This window comes from Perna viridis, chromosome 14 (genome assembly GCF_037379345.1).
Source record: "Perna viridis isolate PV_CMFRI_1.1 ecotype Kerala chromosome 14, ASM3737934v1, whole genome shotgun sequence".
Taxonomy (NCBI): domain Eukaryota; kingdom Metazoa; phylum Mollusca; class Bivalvia; order Mytilida; family Mytilidae; genus Perna; species Perna viridis.
This window is the reverse complement of record NC_142458.1, coordinates 26,837,176-26,856,199: the sequence shown is the minus strand read 5'-3', so window position 1 is coordinate 26,856,199 and position 19,024 is coordinate 26,837,176. Positions and strand designations below refer to the sequence as shown.

Here is a 19,024-nt window from a genome sequence, read left to right as displayed (position 1 = left end):
TAGCTGATTGTACTCTAAACGTGTTTTAAATATGAAAATTTGCAGTGATTTAACAGTTAAAAATTGTTAGTTAAGTTTTTGTCATCTAAGAAAACTTACGCCGACTTCGCATGAACGAAATGATGAATATGTTGACTTTGTTTTGGGGGGTACACAACGATCGTACATGTATCATTTCCTCTTTGTGGTTAAAATTTGGGAGTTCAGTTATGGAGTTCTTCTCTTACATGCATATTTTGCCTACTGTTGTGAACAATGACTTTTATTTGTGACACGTATTGATTCTTTTGTTAGTTTCACATAAATGATTTTCGTACTTTGATATTTCTTTTATTGCGAAAATTTTGAAAATGATAATAAGTGCTTTTTGCACAAGTAAACACGCTTGTCTAAGGTTTTCTGTTGTGTTTCTGTAACAAATAAAGCCCTTTATTAGTTTTGTGAGCTTCGGCCATTCTTAATGCACAGTGGTTTTAGTGTAACTATGGCCATAGATAGTAAAATGCAAAATAAAAAAAAAAACGTTAAATTGACATTACTAGAATTATTGACAACTCGTGAACCCAAGTTCATGAGAATAAAAGTACTTAGTCTGCTGACCATATGACCCAGACGTCGTTAGACTTATTTAAATAGTCGAATGTGATTCCTACCGCATGGTTTTACTGTCTTAAAACATTTGGAAGTTGCAAAATTAACAAACCATTTACTTTTCAGCTCAATTTTCGCTGAATTGGTCTTGTCGTATCGGGCACTATAACTATTGTACCGGGTACAGAATTGTATACTAAACTGTGCCCGTGTGTTAGGTGATATACATGTACATGCACAATTATGATTGTATCATGCACGTTCACGGTTAACGAGAGTTCAATCTTGGTTACTGTAAAATTTGGCAGGGCACATAATTATATATCACCCAACACACGGCTACAGTTTAATATACAAATCTATACCCGGAGTACATATTAGTAGTACCCCATACGAAAACGACCATTTCAGCCCAATTTCTCGTTTAATCTAGTTATAAGTAATGACGATGTTTCATTTTTGAATGCCGTTAATATTAACCTAAAGTGCTTAAAAAGACTGCTTATATTATATATATGAGTTTGGAACTACACAAAATACACAAATCCGTTCTTTCAACTATCGGAAGGGTACCCCCGGAATGGGACATGTTTGGGGAAATAAAAAAAAAATTATACTGATTATAATACGGTTATCCGAGCTTCTAAAATCGACATAGCCTGCAATGACTGAACAAAAGATTTGTCTTTTACTTTAACCTTCTTTACACAAAAGTTTGGGGGAAATTTATGAATACTGTATAACATTGGTTCAACTTTGGACATCACAAAATTTGCATAGCACCAGGTTAACCTTTGATACACAATATACACACAAATCGAAGATAACTTAAAGGTAAATACACCCCTACATTTAATCTCACATATGATTACATGTAACTTGATGAGATTAAGATGGACATAATATGGTCATGGCTATGCTATACAGAACATGTTGTTTTCACTTTAGTTCTAATCATCCTTATAAATATCTATAACAAAAATGGTGCCGAAGAATTTTTCCGTGTTATCGTTCTTGGATTGAAATCACTTCCGGGTGTGAAGCCCTTGATTGGCAAAATACTCCACAAAGAAGTCACCAGCTTCGTCAGTACGACTGCACTAGCCAAGAAAGATGGTGGCAAGGGAACAGTGGCGAAAGTGCAACTTCCAGAAAAAGGTAAAAACAACACGCGAGTGAACATGTATCTGCAAAACTCTTACCCACTTTGCCTCCTAAATGTCCGACAAGATCTGTTTATTTAAGGGTAAGTTAATTACAGTTAGGGTTAGGGTTAGTATGTTTCATTTCTGACAAATTATACAGGTCATCTCGGTCTCCTACTCCAGCAATGCTAGATGTTGTCTGACAAGCTATTTTCTGAACTGTTGCCATCCTAACCTCTAGTATCCGACACGTTGAAAACCACCGCAAATATGAATGAGCTAAACATGTGTTTTAAAATATTTTAAGTCTTTTATTTACATAAAAGAAGTTTAACCTACCGGAAATCGAGCGATAAAAATCCTAAATATTTATTAAATACCTAGAAGACTTTTGTAATGAAGACATTTGTCAAAATGACCAGCAAGTTTGAATTAGGTCACTAATTTTACGGAATACAATATATTTTTGACAACACAAACTTGGTAAAGGTTGATATGTTCGTTTCGCAAATTTTAAAATCTGTAATTTTATCAACCGGAATTACACACTCAAAAAGCTAAAAACCAAATATGAAGTTCATTTTAACTGCATTTACAAAGGGTTTCCAGGATTCTGGATTGTCTCATCAGGTAGGTCATTTGTTTAGGTCATGGTAAATACTTCACTATAATTCTGCCGATTTCAAAGAGCGGCGGAACTAGCGTTAAGCAATATGGCGCTCGGAAGTAAGAGGTTGGGGTATGGAGGAACGGAATTGCAACCTCTTACTTTGAAGGAGTACTCGGTCTCCGCGTTAAACTTCAATTGTTTAAAGGGACGAGCGTATGTACGTTGTCTATCACACTAAGTATTTCTGGTCGTTAGTTGGAGTTCAGAAATTTTCCATTGTTTGCACATTAATAGAAGAGATTCCTTGCCATGGTTGAAGAACGTGGTGATTTTTTGTGCAAATAGCCTGAAACCACCTAACTTCTATACATTCCTAAAATGAAACCCACTATTTATAAATGACTGGATCTTCATGCGTGTTCGGAATTTGTTTATATAAACATTTTTTATTTTATTAAGACATATCATTGCATGATTAGACCTAATTTTGAAATATGAAAATTTACTCTATTCGGGAAGTGATAGAATTCAAGTTTTTTAACATCTTTCGTCTACCCTGGACTTAACTTTTATGAGCAACTCGGCGGGTGTTTCTACAAAAGCAGAGGACGCTTACCCTGTACCGGTCAACCTGGTCCATGCTCCCATGTTTTAGTGGAGTCCGAGTTGCTCATTTACTTTAGTTACTTTGTATGTATTATTTTAGTCACTTTATGTTCCTTGTTGTGGTTGTTTGTTTCCATGTCTGGTCTTTCTCCCTGGATTACATTATTACATTCTTTTGATTTCCGCTATAATCTTGCTTCATTTAATTACTCTTACAATATTTGTTCAATTGTTTAAAATAAAACTATTTTATCTAATAAGAGGCCGCTGTAACCTGTGAGAGGACGAAGTTGAATAATAACTCTTTTTGTCGTCCTTTCCCCTTTTTGTCGTTTTATTTTTAGACATCGTATGATTTTTTTTTGGTCACTCCTTGACACTTTTAGTCGCTTATTAGTGAGACTGGTATAACTTAGCTTTCGTACTTCAGACTTTCTGGCATGTCGGAATGAAAAAAGTGTCATAATTTAAAACAAAATATTGAAGACCATGTAAAAAACGCCTTTTATTGAAGAAGATACGAAATTACCGAACTTTCATTGTATAGCAATTACAGTATAAGCTCCGAAAGACGTGACTTTCTGAGACACTGAAATCACGTTCTAAATGCTTCCAAGCCATGACTTTAACTCGCATTAAGTACCATTGTGAGGACTTCGTCCTCTATTCAGTCATGTTTATAATTCGTTATGTCTAACGCTTTCTGTATTAAGGTGTTTTACCGGAAGACCTACGCAATGAGATGGTGAAGTTAAAACAGTCAGAGGCAAGCTCAGCCAAGGAAGGAAAGATATTCGCCTATATATACACACTAGAAGATCACCACTGGGCATTACAGTCTGACGCTTTTGACAAGTTCGAGGGTAACTAAAACATCGTAAACACGAACTAATACACTTATAATTTTAATCAACGTGATAGTACTCTCACCAGATACATGTTTATATAGCAACTTTTGTTTGTTTTGTACATGTAGTACTAAAGGTACATGAAAAAAAAGTAGTCTTTAACACAGAAAAAAAACGTGACAAGAAGTGGCGGATCCAGAAGGGATGACGGGTGTTGGCACCCCCTCCCCTTTTTATTGCAAAAATTGTCCTTTTCATGTGCAAAATTGACCAAAAAAATTGCAAATAATGTCCTAGAATTCACTTTCTTCTGAGGAACTCCGGCTTGCTCCCTTTCTTTTCAAAGTGTCCGGATCCACCCCTTTGTTAGTTTTTAAATGCATATAATGTACATAGAAAGTAAAGAGTTAAGGTGGCGACAATCGTACAGTGTACATATACACGAGCCTTCGTTATACTTGTGTATACTGGTAGTGATTACGCGCATCATTCAGATGAGAAATATTCATGCAAAAATGTTCACATTACTGTTCCGATATTATTGTTATACATACATATTTGTTTGTAACACAAGTTGCATACTATTCATTATGTCAATATCGTTTTTTAGTTTTTACTTGAATATTATAATTTCCCTACATAGTTCAAGACTGTTATCTGTTCCGTAATTTTGTTATTGATAGTATTAATTAAGTTCCTTTAATTTTCATTTAATATTTATTGTTCATATACATGTATTCTGTACTTTTTTTACTGCTGATTTTATCGACTTTGACCAATGGCAAATTGTGTTAAAATATATACCGGAAGTAACTTTCCAGTTTTTACTGTGATATTACACATTGCTATACGGATTTTCCTTTGGACTATATCTTTTGACTGTTGACTGTATTTTTTTCAGTGTGGTAATAATGTTTTACCCTTCTTTTACATGTTTTCTTTACTTACAGAGAAGATTGGACACTCTGTTGAACATGACACAATAGTAACTGAATTCTTACATGCATTCCTCCATGAAAATGCTTTGAACCCGATGATTTTTCCAAACCTTAGGTCTGTGCAATATAACTAGTTACGTTGTTTTAAATGATTAGTAACTAAGTATATGTAATCTACAATGTTCTTGAAGTTAACTTCGGTAAACAATAAACTGTTTAAACGTGGCTTGGTTAATATTACATGTAATATTGACGAAATACAAAATAAAGAAAACACTTTCTTCTTTTACTTCATGGTTTTTATGGATCGACTTACCTTTTAAAATATGATTACCATATTACTGGCAGTTTACGAGAAACTTGACCGTAAGCTGAGTTGCCCATTACTATGTATCTAACTGTATTTTTTACGATTCATCTTTAAATAGGCGAATGGAGACTGAGATAGTGAGTATGACAGCAGCCATGTTAAATGGTGATAGTGACGTTGTAGGTTTTGTCACATCCGGTGGTACTGAAAGCAATTTAATGGCGGTTAAGACATACAGGGACATGGCTAAGAAAGCGCGTACAAACATTAAAATGCCCGAAATAGTAAGTTATTTTTATAATAATAAACAGAGATACATGTAACAGACGTAATTGCTTTTTTTTATAGAAATTATGTATCAAACTGTTTATGAGTAACTGGTTTATAATTTTAACTGTACTAACTTGACGTACAGTTGCGGGAGGTCATTTAAATTTGAGGTTTTTACAAATGTAATCCAGCCGCCAAGCTGTGGTAGTGTCTATTATGAAATGACACATGTAATTATCTAATTAGCCGCAGTAATAGTTGTACATGTTTTCCCCGTACTCTCACATTCCTCACACTTATCTTTAATAGAAAGTAAGATCGAGAAATCATTCCCATGAAGTTATCATCGTAATCACGATGTTTGTATACCTAATGATTTCAATTTTATTATAATAGCCAATGTGATAATAATTACCTTTTTCCTATACCAGCAGCATTTTTCCATCTATTTCACAGTTCGTGTTTTTGTTTGTCAAATGATCAATAACCCGAACACAGAAAAAGATAAGTGGTTGACATTGTCATGTACAAATTGCAGTACTGACAATATACAATGTATGGGTATTTTAAGACTTTTGCTCGAAGGAATGCTGATGAATTTGATATTTGGTCGATCTGTGTACTTTTTCTATCTTTTAATATCGTGATGTACTTAAACATTTATTTGTCCCTTTTATAGGTAGCACCAACTACTGTTCATCCAACTATTGATAAAGCAGCACATTACTTCGGCTTGAAAGTGGTTCACACTCCAGTAGGTCCAGATTTCAAGGCAGATGTACAGGCTATGGAAGATGTGAGTTTTGTCTTGTAAAATCAAAAACAATATTCGGAAATAGTATAGCAGATCAGGCATATGGCTAATCTAGTTTTTTGTTTTTATCTTGAATCTTGTATTCATTAAATCCGTTTAAATCGCTCAAAATATAAATCATCAACAGGTTTAACAGTTTTTTCTGTACTTGTCAAATGTAGTTTCCTCAGAAGTACTCGTCTGAAAGAAATAATAAAACAACTATTTTGACGCAACATCCTTGTTAAGCAAGATGGTCCATATATTTTCCTAATGGCCCATCAGTAACGTTACCGATATATAGACCGTCGGAGATACATGTATCTAAGAAAGAAAGAAAAAATCTTAAAAGTATAGTATACCAAAATATTATTTCCAGGCAATAAACGAGAACACAGTGATGTTAGTGGCATCTGCTCCCCAGTTCTGTCATGGTATCGTGGACCCAATAAAGGAGATATCAGACCTTGCTCTGTCTAAAGGACTGCCACTACACGTAGACGCGTGTTTTGGGGGTTACATGTTGCCATGGTATGTACACGATGAGGTTCACATAAAATTTCTTGTATTTTGTCATATTTATCCAAAATATTTCACAAGAATGGACATTCAAAATATTGGATAATTTTTTTCCATGTTTTTTTATGGTCATTTTAATTAAGAAACTTGGTTTGAAATGATAGGAGAAGGGACATTAAATCTTTATAATGGGCAAAGCAGACCAAATCTCCAAATGGTCAAAACTTACATGTAGTAATATATGAATATAGAAAAATGACTGTTGAATTACTTTAATCATTGTAATGACGTCACAAAGGTATCACAATATTGCATCCCCACCCAAGAAACAACTTTATATTTTCAAAAATGATAAACCATATAATAACGATTTTCTTTACACTAAACAGAATTTGTTTCTTGGGGTAATGTCGACACAACTTGTCTCTCAAAAATGTACAAAATAATATTTGTGTAAACTATTAGCACTTTCTATGTCATTTTAATACAACAATAGTTAGAAATCTGTAGGTTCTCCCAGTTGTTATGGATTCTAAGTTAACAATTTCAACACTAGATGATTAATTTTCAGTTGTATTTTGGGTCAGTGAGATGTTTTAATACCCCTTTACCATTCTGGTACAAGCTAAGTCCATTGAAAGTACCAACTTTTATAAGTAAGAAGGATGCAATGAGAGAAATTTACGAATTCCAAAAATAAACGTTACTTTTTACCACTAGATTTTAGGGAAACATTGATTTAGCATTGGTCTTTATTTAGGAAAGCTACGAATAAAAATGTGTGCTAATTGCATGATATGAATATGTATGACCAATGCGTAATTGAATTTTAGGGTAGAAAAACTTGGATACAGGGTGCCACCATTTGACTTCCGGTTACCAGGGGTAACGTCAATATCAGCAGACGTCCATAAATACGGCTACTCAGTAAAGGTGTGTTTTCCGAATAATAACCAGATTTCATATAAACAAAAAAAAATAATAATAAATTTTGTAACAGGTAACTTTTTAAACATTCTTGTTAAAACAATTAAACTCAAAGCGAAAGAAAAGACAAAATACTGGAAAAAGCATATATCAGCATTGTATGTCTAAATTCGGACGTCGGACGTTGTTGCACCTGCCCTGTAATAAATAAAAAAGAATATGATAAGTCTGCAATTCACATTAGTGTTGAATTGCTGATGCAAAGACTTAAGTACATTAAATAATAAACAAATATAACAGGTATAGATTGTCTTAATCTATGGAAGTGTTTGTTTAATCTTATTCAGGGATCGAGCGTAATTATGTACAGAAACACGGAGATAAGACGTCACCAGATATACACGTACCCAGATTGGCCTGGTGGTTTGTATGGCTCACCATCAATGGCGGGCACAAGGGGAGGTAATTCATATTTTTTAAATAAAAAATCACCTCTTTTGGCTCAAGGTTAAACATTAGCTCCAGCTTGTTAAATGTACATCTAATGAACAACTATATCCATATATATACATGTATATATGTATGCTACTTTCTTTGCTTTTTGATTTATGTTGTAATTGTATTACTTCATCTCCGACTTGTACCAAAGCGAACTTCTGTTTGGTTGGTTACACGTCGATACAAATCCCTTGCCACCGGATTGTTGCCAAACTTTATGATGTACTGTTTATCTGTTGGTAATTAATGACAGCTAAATAGCATTTAGCTGCGCCATGATTATAAAGACTTTTCTGGTCATCCGTGTATGTTATTCCATGAAAAGTATTTTTAATTTTCTGAAGTCTTTTATTTTAGTATAGAAACGTTGCAGATGCTCTACACTTACACTGACACTTATTTTATGAATGAAATAGGAACTAGACGTTATTGTGCTGACATCATTATAACTTGAATTGAGCCCAAAATTTGCCAAAAGTAGAAAAAAAATGCAATGTAAAACAAAATGAAAACAAGAAACGCACGATACGAGCGTTCGTTTATTTTTGTACTTTGGTTATTTCCTGACTAAACTGATATTTTTATATTTTAGCTATTATTAATTTATATAATTTGTTAATATTATTTTTCATCGTTCGTCTATCATGCAATTTCCATACGCCCTAGTAACGTAGGTAAGAAACTGAAAATGCCCATGTTTTTGCCAACAGGAGGAACAATAGCCGCGGCCTGGGTCTCGTTGAAGGCTCTTGGGGTTAGTGGTTATATGTCAAAGGCAAAAGAGCTGATGGACTGTACAAACAAAATGAAAGACGGGGTCAAAAACATAGAGGTATTGCGTATAATGTTTTCTATAACTTTTGTATAGTTTTTTTGCTCTGTTTATGTAGAAACATTAGTTCATATTTATTCTGTATTTTTGGGGGTATCAAATATAGATTTGACTCAAATAATGTTGAAGTCGTCCATATTGCAAAGTCACCCATTGACACATTATTGCATTATACATAAAATACATGATTGTAAATACATTTGTATAATGCAAGAGGTTTTTTTTTCAATGACTTACAATATACTTAATACGGATTTTTTTTTAAATATGGAATGTCGCAGAGGGTAAACTTGCTAATATATGTTTGACAAGAGAAGTGTGTTGTTTTTTTTTAATTTAGGGACTAAAAATTTTGGGTGAACCACATATGACTTGTTTCGCAATCGGATCTAACCACCCAGATGTAGATATATATGCTGTTGCTGATGTTATGGACAAGAAAGGTAGTAAAGGATTAGAACAGTCAGCTTTTAAAGGATTAGATCAGTCAGCTTTTAAATCAAATATGTTTGCAGTGGTTATTGATCAGAAATGTATAGAAGTTGGAGACAGGCTCCCAGGTTTTAGTGCTTTTAGTTGAATCCAAATTGCTCATTTACTGTTGTTTTTTTTTGTATGTGTTGTTTTTCATTGTCATGTTAATCGTTGTGTGAGTATATATGCAGTCTTTATAATTGGAATATATTCTTCTGATTACCGCTCGAATCTTGGTTCGCTTTAAATTCTGGAACATTTGATCTTTACTTTAAATATTTGTACATTAAAAAACAACAAAAACGAAACAACAATCAAACTATAAACGAATTAAAATTATACTACAGATATAATTTTAAATAGGAGAAACTTTATATTTCTTTCTTATGTTGTGTTAAGAAATCAAGGAATGTACGAAAAAAATCATACAGTAAAATAGCTTAACTTGCTTCTTTGCATGGAAATTGTTGACTTAATTTTGCAGCTATTGTTTAGATTCTTTTTGATTCTACAAATATACATGTATACACATTTGTCACAATAAAGGTTTTGTTTCTACACATTAAAATGTAATTTAACCATATCAGGGATAAGAATTCTGGAGAAAATGGGCCTTGATTTTATTTATTTTTTTAAAGGTTGGTCGATGGAAAGAAACCAAAAGCCAAGTTCTATACATTGTTCTATTTTACCTCGCCATATTCCCGTGGCTGATGACTTCATTCGAGATCTCCGGGATAGTACAGCTGAAGTTAAGGTAGAATATTCTAGTGTTCTACTGAAGTTTTAAAGTCAAGAAAAATAAAACATTTTATATATTAAAAAAAACATTGTTTAATATTTTAATGGTCAAAAGGCACGCGTGATGCATACAATGTTCTTATATAATCACAAAAATATAGTTATTTAAAAAAAAATGTCAGTGGTATAACAGCAGTCGGATTTCAGATTTGATAAAAACAACAAGGCTAAATATTACAATTTTTGGATTTAGATCTTCCTATGAATTTGATATAATCCTGCAGATAAGAGGTTACTCCTTTAAACACGTGTATAGCAAATCGAAATTAAATTAAATAAATAAATAAATAGAAATAAATATGATTGGTATTTTTTGTATTTTATTTATATTAACGAATTACTATGTGGGACGATAAGTTCTGTTCTATAAGATATTTTTTGAGATTTTACGCTTTTTACATTTCTAAAGTTACATTTCTAGTAATGATGATGTAGCATGGTTTATAATTGTCCTACTTTCTTTCCACAGACGAACAAAACTTTGGCAAAGAAAGGTACAGCGGCTATGTATGGTATGATAGGAACAATTCCAGACAAGACAATTGTATCAGATTTCCTCGTAGAGTTCTTCAGTGAAGTCTATAAATAGTTTACATTATTGCATTACATTTTAATGTTTACATTTACATAATGTTAACTAAAATATCAGTCAAAATGTATTTACCTGTATACATTGTGACCTGTTCATATACCTTCTCATCTGTCCGCCAGTTCGTCTGTTGGAATTTTTTCAAAAAAAAGCGCACGTTAATGTATCATAACTGATTAAATTTGTTTTGAAAGAAAGTTTTGTATTTGATGACCATTCTAATTTATTATCCCTACTGGTTACCTTCGTTCGGGCTCTAAACATACTTTAAGATTTTAGTTGTGTTTATACTAAAACACGTACAGGATTTACACAATATGTGCCAAATTATGTTGTAATTATTGTCTTTTGTGTTGACAAGTACTTGATCTAGTATGTTAGAAATAAAGTTCTTTCATTATTTTTTAGTTATTATTACATTATTGTCCACAAAACTTTGTTTTTGATTTCTCAATTCATTTAAAGAGTCATCAAAGGAACAAGATTTTAGCAGAAATTAAAGAATGTAACCCAGAAACAAAGACCAGGCATAAAAATCGACACACACAACAAAGAACATAAAATAGACTAGAAAAACTGTGACAATAGCACACTTAAATACGTCCCCTCCTTAGAAAATCATAATGAAAATTCAAAGATTCATCAGCTTCATTTCATCGGTTTCAGAAAGGTTGTGGAATACACCACTGATCGAAAGTAGTCCATGTTTATAAATTATAGGCAGCCCCAAAATTTATTAAAATGAGAAAAACAAATTATAAAGAGAACAATGGCATCATATCAAGAACTCGTAAAAATTTCATTAAATTCCTTCCAGGAGTATAAGAGGAGTGGTAGATTAAAGCTGGGTAGAACGAGCAGCATGATTACAACATACCTACCGATTTGCATTTAAATTAGTATAAAATAGGTCAAAAGTTTTGTTTTAAAGATTTGAATTGCTGCTGTTTTTGTAAGTCCAACAATTTATGGAATAATACAAAAAAGTGGCAAGATATGGAGTGACGGACACAATACGGAACTAGAGGGAGGAGTGTTGTTGGTACCTCATTGGTATTAAAGACATTAACAAAACAAAACAAATTTTGGTTAAATTAGTATATTTATTAATTATTACATTAGACTGCGAATTAACATTTGAAGGAATTATGTCTCTTTCAAAAACCTCAATCTTCTTACTTTCAAACCAAAGTACCAATCATACTCAGAAATGCAGTGCTACAACAGTGGTAATTTCTTATAGAAAAGGATTCCTTGATTAAAGAATTCCTTCGTCTGTCATTCAAGAACATTTCAAAATTTGAACTCCTCAAAAACGAATTCGTTAACAGTATTTAGTCAGATCGGCAGGTTTTTGACATGCTTAGGTCAGACATTTCCCTTTTGTCTGATTCTAAAAAAGACTTATACTTAATGTATTCACAGGTTTTGTCTCTGATTGACATCAGAACAAGGTAGACGACAAATATTAAACCCATAAATACATCACAATCATATTGAAAATCAAGCAAATATTTAACCTAAGGGTCAATTTTTTCATCTAAAAAATAATTACTGTTTCTTTTTATAAAAAAAGTACAATACGCTTTTTTTGTAAAAAAAATGAAACGTAGTTTCTACAAAAATAGATTACAGAAAAAAAATATTGTAACCAAGAATAGACCCACAAAAAATTAATTCATGCGTTTCCCTTTCTTGCCCCTATATAAATTCAAATTTGAAATGTAAAGAATTATATCGGTATTTTGACATAAACTGTATTGATAAACACGCTTGTCAAAGTGTATTTATGTTATTTGAGTGTGTATTACACTGTTATTAAAGTATGTTGTTACATCTTCATATCTTCGTTTTCATTATAATCCTGCTTAACTTTGGATACACACTTAAACCAAATGAAGCTGAAAGAGGCAGTGAACACCCATTTCACGTAAGTAACAAACTACTTATAGCTACATATAAAATAAATAGATTTCAAAATTTCATGAGTCAAACAAAATTTTTGACTGATTCCCCGCCACTAATAGAACGTATCCCCAGATACACCAGTACCTTTACATGTTTAGTATTTACAAAAGTTCTGATTATTGAAAACACAGGCATTACATGTATATATAGAAATGCATAGGGGGGAATTGAATATCAATTTGTGCAGTCATGATAAAATATAATATCTACCAAACTGAATAAAAATCACCTGTATTACTTATAACAAATACTTAGCAGTCTCATCAATATACTTCTTTCAATTTTTTAAAAAACATAAAAGAATAGTAAAGGATTTTTCTAAGATATATTTCCAAACAATGTCTTAAGAGTCTGTATTTACAATAAAGAAATACAAGAAATTTTATTAGTAATACGAACGTTTAAACACCATATGAGAATCGAAGATATGTGTCCAAGGTCATCTCATGTGAGATATTAAAAATCTAATTCCCGTACGAGTGTAATATAGTGAAATCTTAGGTCCCCGAGAATAAGATTAAATCGTTTTCTCTAACGAGATAAAGTCGAGTTCCAGAACTATTACTTCTTACTAAGGTTTCCCAATCTTCCATGTAAAAAACGGATGTTTGATACTTTTTCTCTCTTCGAATCAGTTTTTAACTGAAATGATCTGCATTGAACAGTTGATCTTGACGTATCAGGCCAGTGATTCGACAAGGTGTAAAATTTAGGTCACTTCAAACTGCAACAAAATCCATCACTGGTTATTCTCTATAAAATTACCATTTTAAAAGAATTGTGAAACACATCCTGGATATTTCTATGACATGATTGTTTATAAACTCCCTATTTAATTGTGCTAATTTTTCACGGGAAAGCGCACGTGTTCTGTCTCAAACCGTGGTTGAGATAAGGAAATCTCGCACAGTTAAAAATGGGAAAAAATCTGTTTAGTGGGAAAGAATTTCCAGTAAATACTTCCTCACTTGAGATGATCTTGCACCAATAGTTTGCTTCTTATATTGATATTTAAATTGCTGGTGTTTGTTTAATTCTTCATTACAAATATGAACTCTTAAGGAACTGTGCAAACGTTTACGATATAATTTTGAAAAAATCCATTTTTATGACTTTAAAAAACAGCGCTTATGTATCATGTGTATGTAGCTATGGAAAAATTGCTGATTAAAAACCAACACATATCACCTATAACAGGCTCAGTAAACTTACATGGTATATTTTCATCCAACATTCACAAACAAATATAAGGCGGTAGGAGGATTTTGTTTTTGATTTTTTATTTCTTATCAGATATTTTCTAGCCTAATTTTAGTTATTTGAAGTATATATAGTACCTCAATACTAGAAACTGACACACAAAACAAATCCTCATTTTGATTCCCGCCCCAATGTTTTTTATTTGTCAATTGTTTTAGGGGAGAGAGGGGATGAAAATATACTTATTAATTTTATTTTGGCCTGACATGTAATTAATATCAATATAAGGATATATATATAATCAAAAAGATTTTGCGTATGTTTTTCTGGAAATTTTGAAGGGCTCTTTTAATCTTGGTCATTCAAGTCGGAAGAAATTTTGTCAATGTAAGCTATAATCATGTTGTGGCGAATCACAATGTCTAGGATGTCGCCATACAAATGATGTTTTAAGATACAATGTTAACATTTTGCAAAAAGCGTTTTCATATAAAATGTACCATATTCGGTGAAATGTTTTTTTTAGTAAAATTTTATAGCTAAATGGGATTACAAAAATAAATTAATTTCCCCTTTTAATATAATTTCTTCATTGTAGTCAATGTAGTCTATTATATATAAATCAATGCAAAGTGTAATGTAACAAGACAATATTTAATAAAAGAAATTAAAGATTCTATGATTTAAATAATTGATTGTCAAAATGTATCATGCCCACTCTGTAGAAATTGTAGAAATTACAATTCCACGAGACAAACAAGTGTCCAACAACCCTACAGTGAATGGCATGGAAAAAAAGAATATGTATGAACTAACCTCCTAATTTGGTTATAGACATTTGTTGATTCATTTTATAAATGTTTGTTTCCATAATTTCATAGAATATCCAGCTATTGCCATGCAAGTACGTCATCATAGATTATCCCAGCTTTCACGATGTATCTTGTTGTTGATCATAACATTAATGGTTAACAGTTGTTGTGAAATACTGTATACATTATTAGAAATAATTTGAAATTGACCAATATTTCTAACCTTTCGTACAATGGCATTTCTATATTTTTTTCATAATGGTGTTAGAATTTTAAAATCTTGCGAAATTAACTTGAGCAGAGTTGGGATAAAGGGAGTGAAGTAAGAGTTTACATATACATAATTTTTTTCCTGTTTGAATTGTAGAATTAATGCAATATGAATGTGTTTTTGACAATTTAATTCGTATGTACAATGTGCCCTCATCAATACCTAGGGACAAGGCAAATAATCGGTGTAACTTCTAGTTTTATCTCCCCACCTTTTTGCAATTAACGCATGTAAGCTTTACCTTTGGCATACTCTGGTGTAATATCATTATTCAATCGTTTGACACAACCCTTTTAAAAAACGACAATTTAAATACGTAGATAAAAGGAATTATTTTCTGTACGTATATTCTCACTGACAAGTACAGAAATGAAAAACAAGTACTATCTTTACAAAAAAAAAAGATAGCCGACGCAGTGTTCTTTTTATTTATAATTTACTACATTTCATTCAGGAAAAAAACACATGTCACGCAATGTCAATTTTTTATGCAGTTTTTTTTCGAACGCCACTGAGTTATCAGTATTTGACCAATCGGGAAACAGAATTGCGATCAGATGACTAGCGTTTCCATGGATGTGTCTTTAAGGTCAAAGGGTAAAAAGCGAAACTATGCCGACTGCGTCGGAAAAAATTCAAACATCTAAATAATACACTCTATTTGACAGAAACTCGTGTAGAGTAAATGGAATAATGTCATCATTATCGATAAAAGTGAAATATGACGATTAATATTAAAGCATCTTGTTAAGCTATGTATGAGATTTAGTACATCACAGACCTTTGTAATATTGCATTATATCTTGATTTTGTCCCTCAAATCGATGACCAAAAAATAGGAGAAAAAAGTATTGGGAAAGGCGTAATTATAACGTATTACTTGTTTCATTTATTTTCTGTTTAAAACCAATTATATCTTTGGTATCATTATGGGATTTTTTCACGAGCTGGTATTTCAGAGATAGCATTACTTTTAGAAAGCTGTTTGGTGCAAGGTCATGTACAATGTACATTGGAAATCAAACACAATTAATTTGTTTTTTCCTTTAATCATTTGATTAATTGCAGTGTCACCCCCTTTAAATTGAAATGCACTATGTTAATTTAAACTGAAACTTCCTCAAAGTTTCCTTGTCTGAGATATGACTTTTTTACTGGTGTATCATGCAAAGGAACAAGGCAATTTTAGATTCAAGCATTCTACGACTTCTGAATTTTTTACTTATTTTCCCATGAAGTTGTTTTGCTGTTTAAATCACAACAACATATCACATTTTAATTAACCTTATTATTGATGTTTTATTTTCATATATTGTCTGCTTCAATACGTTTCTTGTGCTATTTTTTGTTTTTTGGTTTTTTTTCACTTTGCCTTTTTAATGTTCGAATTATATTTGTTTGTCCCTTATTTTATATGTATAGTGCGATTGATAATTTTCGATAATAAATAGTAACTTATTTAGCCATCGTCTTAAAAACGGTAAATGATAAACATCAGATTACAATCCTAAGTGACAGAAAATTTGTATGACACTTTAATTATCTATGTACAACAAAACAATTGTATATGAAATGTGTTCCGCATGAATAGATAACCAACTTAGGGATGTCGTAAATTTACACATGAAAGTAACAGTTTACAACATACAACTATACACCTATACAGAGACTTCCGTGCTTACAAGGTATTCTCTAAAATGTTTGTGATATTTTCATGGATCGTTTAAATAGTTTTCAAATTTTCAAATATCTTTAAAATAACCAAAATATGTCTATATGGCATATTTACACCGAAATAAGCAGATTTGTGTTTTAATTTCGGTAAACCCGTAGCCATGGTAACCAATGTTTAGTATTTACCTTAACTACCAAATGGGAAATCTTACTTCTTTTAGTGGACTTGTTTTATCGAAACCATTAATGCAGACTTAATATATTTTATAAATTTATGCTTTAATTAGACAGTTTGACAATTCCATGATAATATTACAATCAGTTTTTGTGAAGGTAGTTTCATCCGTATCTTCATGTACTGAGGTATAAAAAGTGTCTACAATGGTTTAAAAAAAAGTCACTTTTTTCAAAGAGTAATCAAGGCAACCAGGTTATAGCGGTAATCAAAAGAATGTAATCCAGGGACAAAGACCCGACATGGAAAACAGACATACACAACAAAGAACATACGGTAACTAAAATCATACATACAAAGTAACAAAAGCAAATGAGCAACTCGGACTCTACTAAAAACTGGGAGCATGGACCAGGTGCACGGGTAGGGTAAGCGTCCTCTGCTTTTCCAGAAACACCCACCGAGTTGCTCATAAAAAATCAAGTCCGGCGTAGACAAACGAGGAAAGGAAAACTATGACCCGCTGAATAAATCAGTTTTCATGGTGCAGATGGATACACCATAACGATCCACGAGTTCATGATGACGACCATAAACTTCTGTAGTGATGACTTCAATCTTGTAGCATCATAACCCTGTTCCAGAAGCCTATTTGTTAGAGTTCTAGTGCGATACAAAAAGTCTGCGTAGTTTCGGCAAGCTCTGGCATAACGTATGAGTTGTGATATGAACACTCCATACGCAGGTGCTGAAGGGATGTTGCCACAGATGAAAGGAAAGTTGACAATTCTGCATGAAAAGTCATTACGTTTGTCGTAAAGTTTGGTCAATAGTTTTCAAAACTCTGTTTTATGTAATTACAAAAAATACAAAACAGTACAGAATCGTGCCCGTAAATACGTGTGTACTTTCAAAAGTTTATAGAATTATCTTTGTACAAGAAAATCATAGAAAAATAGAGGTTTGTTATTTTTTGATTTTCAGAAATAGGAAAAGAAATTTAGTATCCATGGTAATTTTCAAGTAAATGGCAATTTTTAGTGTTTTTTCCACAGGGCATTTTATTAAAACCCTGAATCACTTTAAGTAAGCAGGTTAAATTTGTTACTGCAAAAGAATTCAAAACAACATAAAAAGCAAGGTTTTAAACATCAAGGTCAAATTTTCTTATTTCAAGGTTATTTAAAAGGTCATTTTCATAATTTCTGCTTTTATAAACGTGCATTTATATCGTGACCTTGACCTTTAATGTAGCCACAAAATATATTTTTATTGTTTTTATATGTATGTCCTGACTATATTGAAACATTTTACCACTTGGTGGAAATGAATTTTCAAACGTCTGGGGTATAGAAACCAACCATTACAATATTCATATTTTTTTGCTTTTTTTATCAAACCAATTATATTCAAGGTAATTTTTCTCCAAATTGAAAAACACATGTTTATTTTTCTCTTAACATAAAGTAAAGTTGATATTTTGTAACCTTTAAGAATAATTACCTATGTACAGTTGTATTTTTAGCTTTTTTTACAATGCAAAAATTACCATTTTTGGAGGTACTTTTAGACTCGTTTAGACCACGAATTTTAACAGCAGTAATACAACTATTACAATTATACCTGTATACGATGTTAAAAAGATGGGCCTTAATCAATGCATAAAAAGTTATTAAGTAAATTCAGTAATGGTTTCCCATGGAAACAGAACAATTAGAATGCCATTGAATGACATTTCCAGCAGTACAGTAAAATGTCTTTGTTAGTTACCATGGCAACACGGTTATCAAAATAAAAAGTGTTATTGTTTTCCCTGTTTACATGCCAGGATGACTTCATACAGCAAAAATAAGCAATATTGGACACTTGTTTTTCCAATTTCTTTCTTATTTTTTGCTCTTTTTATTTACACGTAAAAGAAACTGTATACAAAAATGTTTTTTATGCAACTATATAGAGACTTCCGTGCCTAAAATGTATTCCCTAAAATACTCGTGTTATTTACATGGACTGTTTAATAGTTTCATCCTTTTAAATCAACAAGTTTCAAAACCTTTCCAATATCATCATTGAACAGTTCACCTACTCATCCTGGCCCATCAAATTTAGAAGTAATGTTACAATTTTAAACAGTAATTCAACATTAATATAAAAAATTTTAATAGAAACGATA

The 19,024-nt window shown here is 31.9% G+C and overlaps 1 protein-coding gene across 1 annotated transcript; it reads left to right on the top strand.

Moving 5' to 3' along the window:
* Positions 1 to 1,436: 1,436 nt before the first annotated feature.
* On the top strand, positions 1,437 to 11,151 carry LOC148598821 (sphingosine-1-phosphate lyase-like). The gene is made up of 12 exons (XM_088560980.1): positions 1,437 to 1,749; positions 3,666 to 3,815; positions 4,751 to 4,853; positions 5,167 to 5,332; positions 5,998 to 6,114; positions 6,491 to 6,642; positions 7,464 to 7,563; positions 7,905 to 8,019; positions 8,766 to 8,887; positions 9,228 to 9,330; positions 10,000 to 10,118; positions 10,632 to 11,151. Exons 1-12 carry the CDS (start codon positions 1,485 to 1,487, stop codon positions 10,749 to 10,751), a joined length of 1,632 nt encoding a protein of 543 aa, XP_088417106.1. The 5' UTR covers positions 1,437 to 1,484; the 3' UTR covers positions 10,752 to 11,151.
* The last annotated feature ends 7,873 nt before the right edge of the window (positions 11,152 to 19,024 follow it).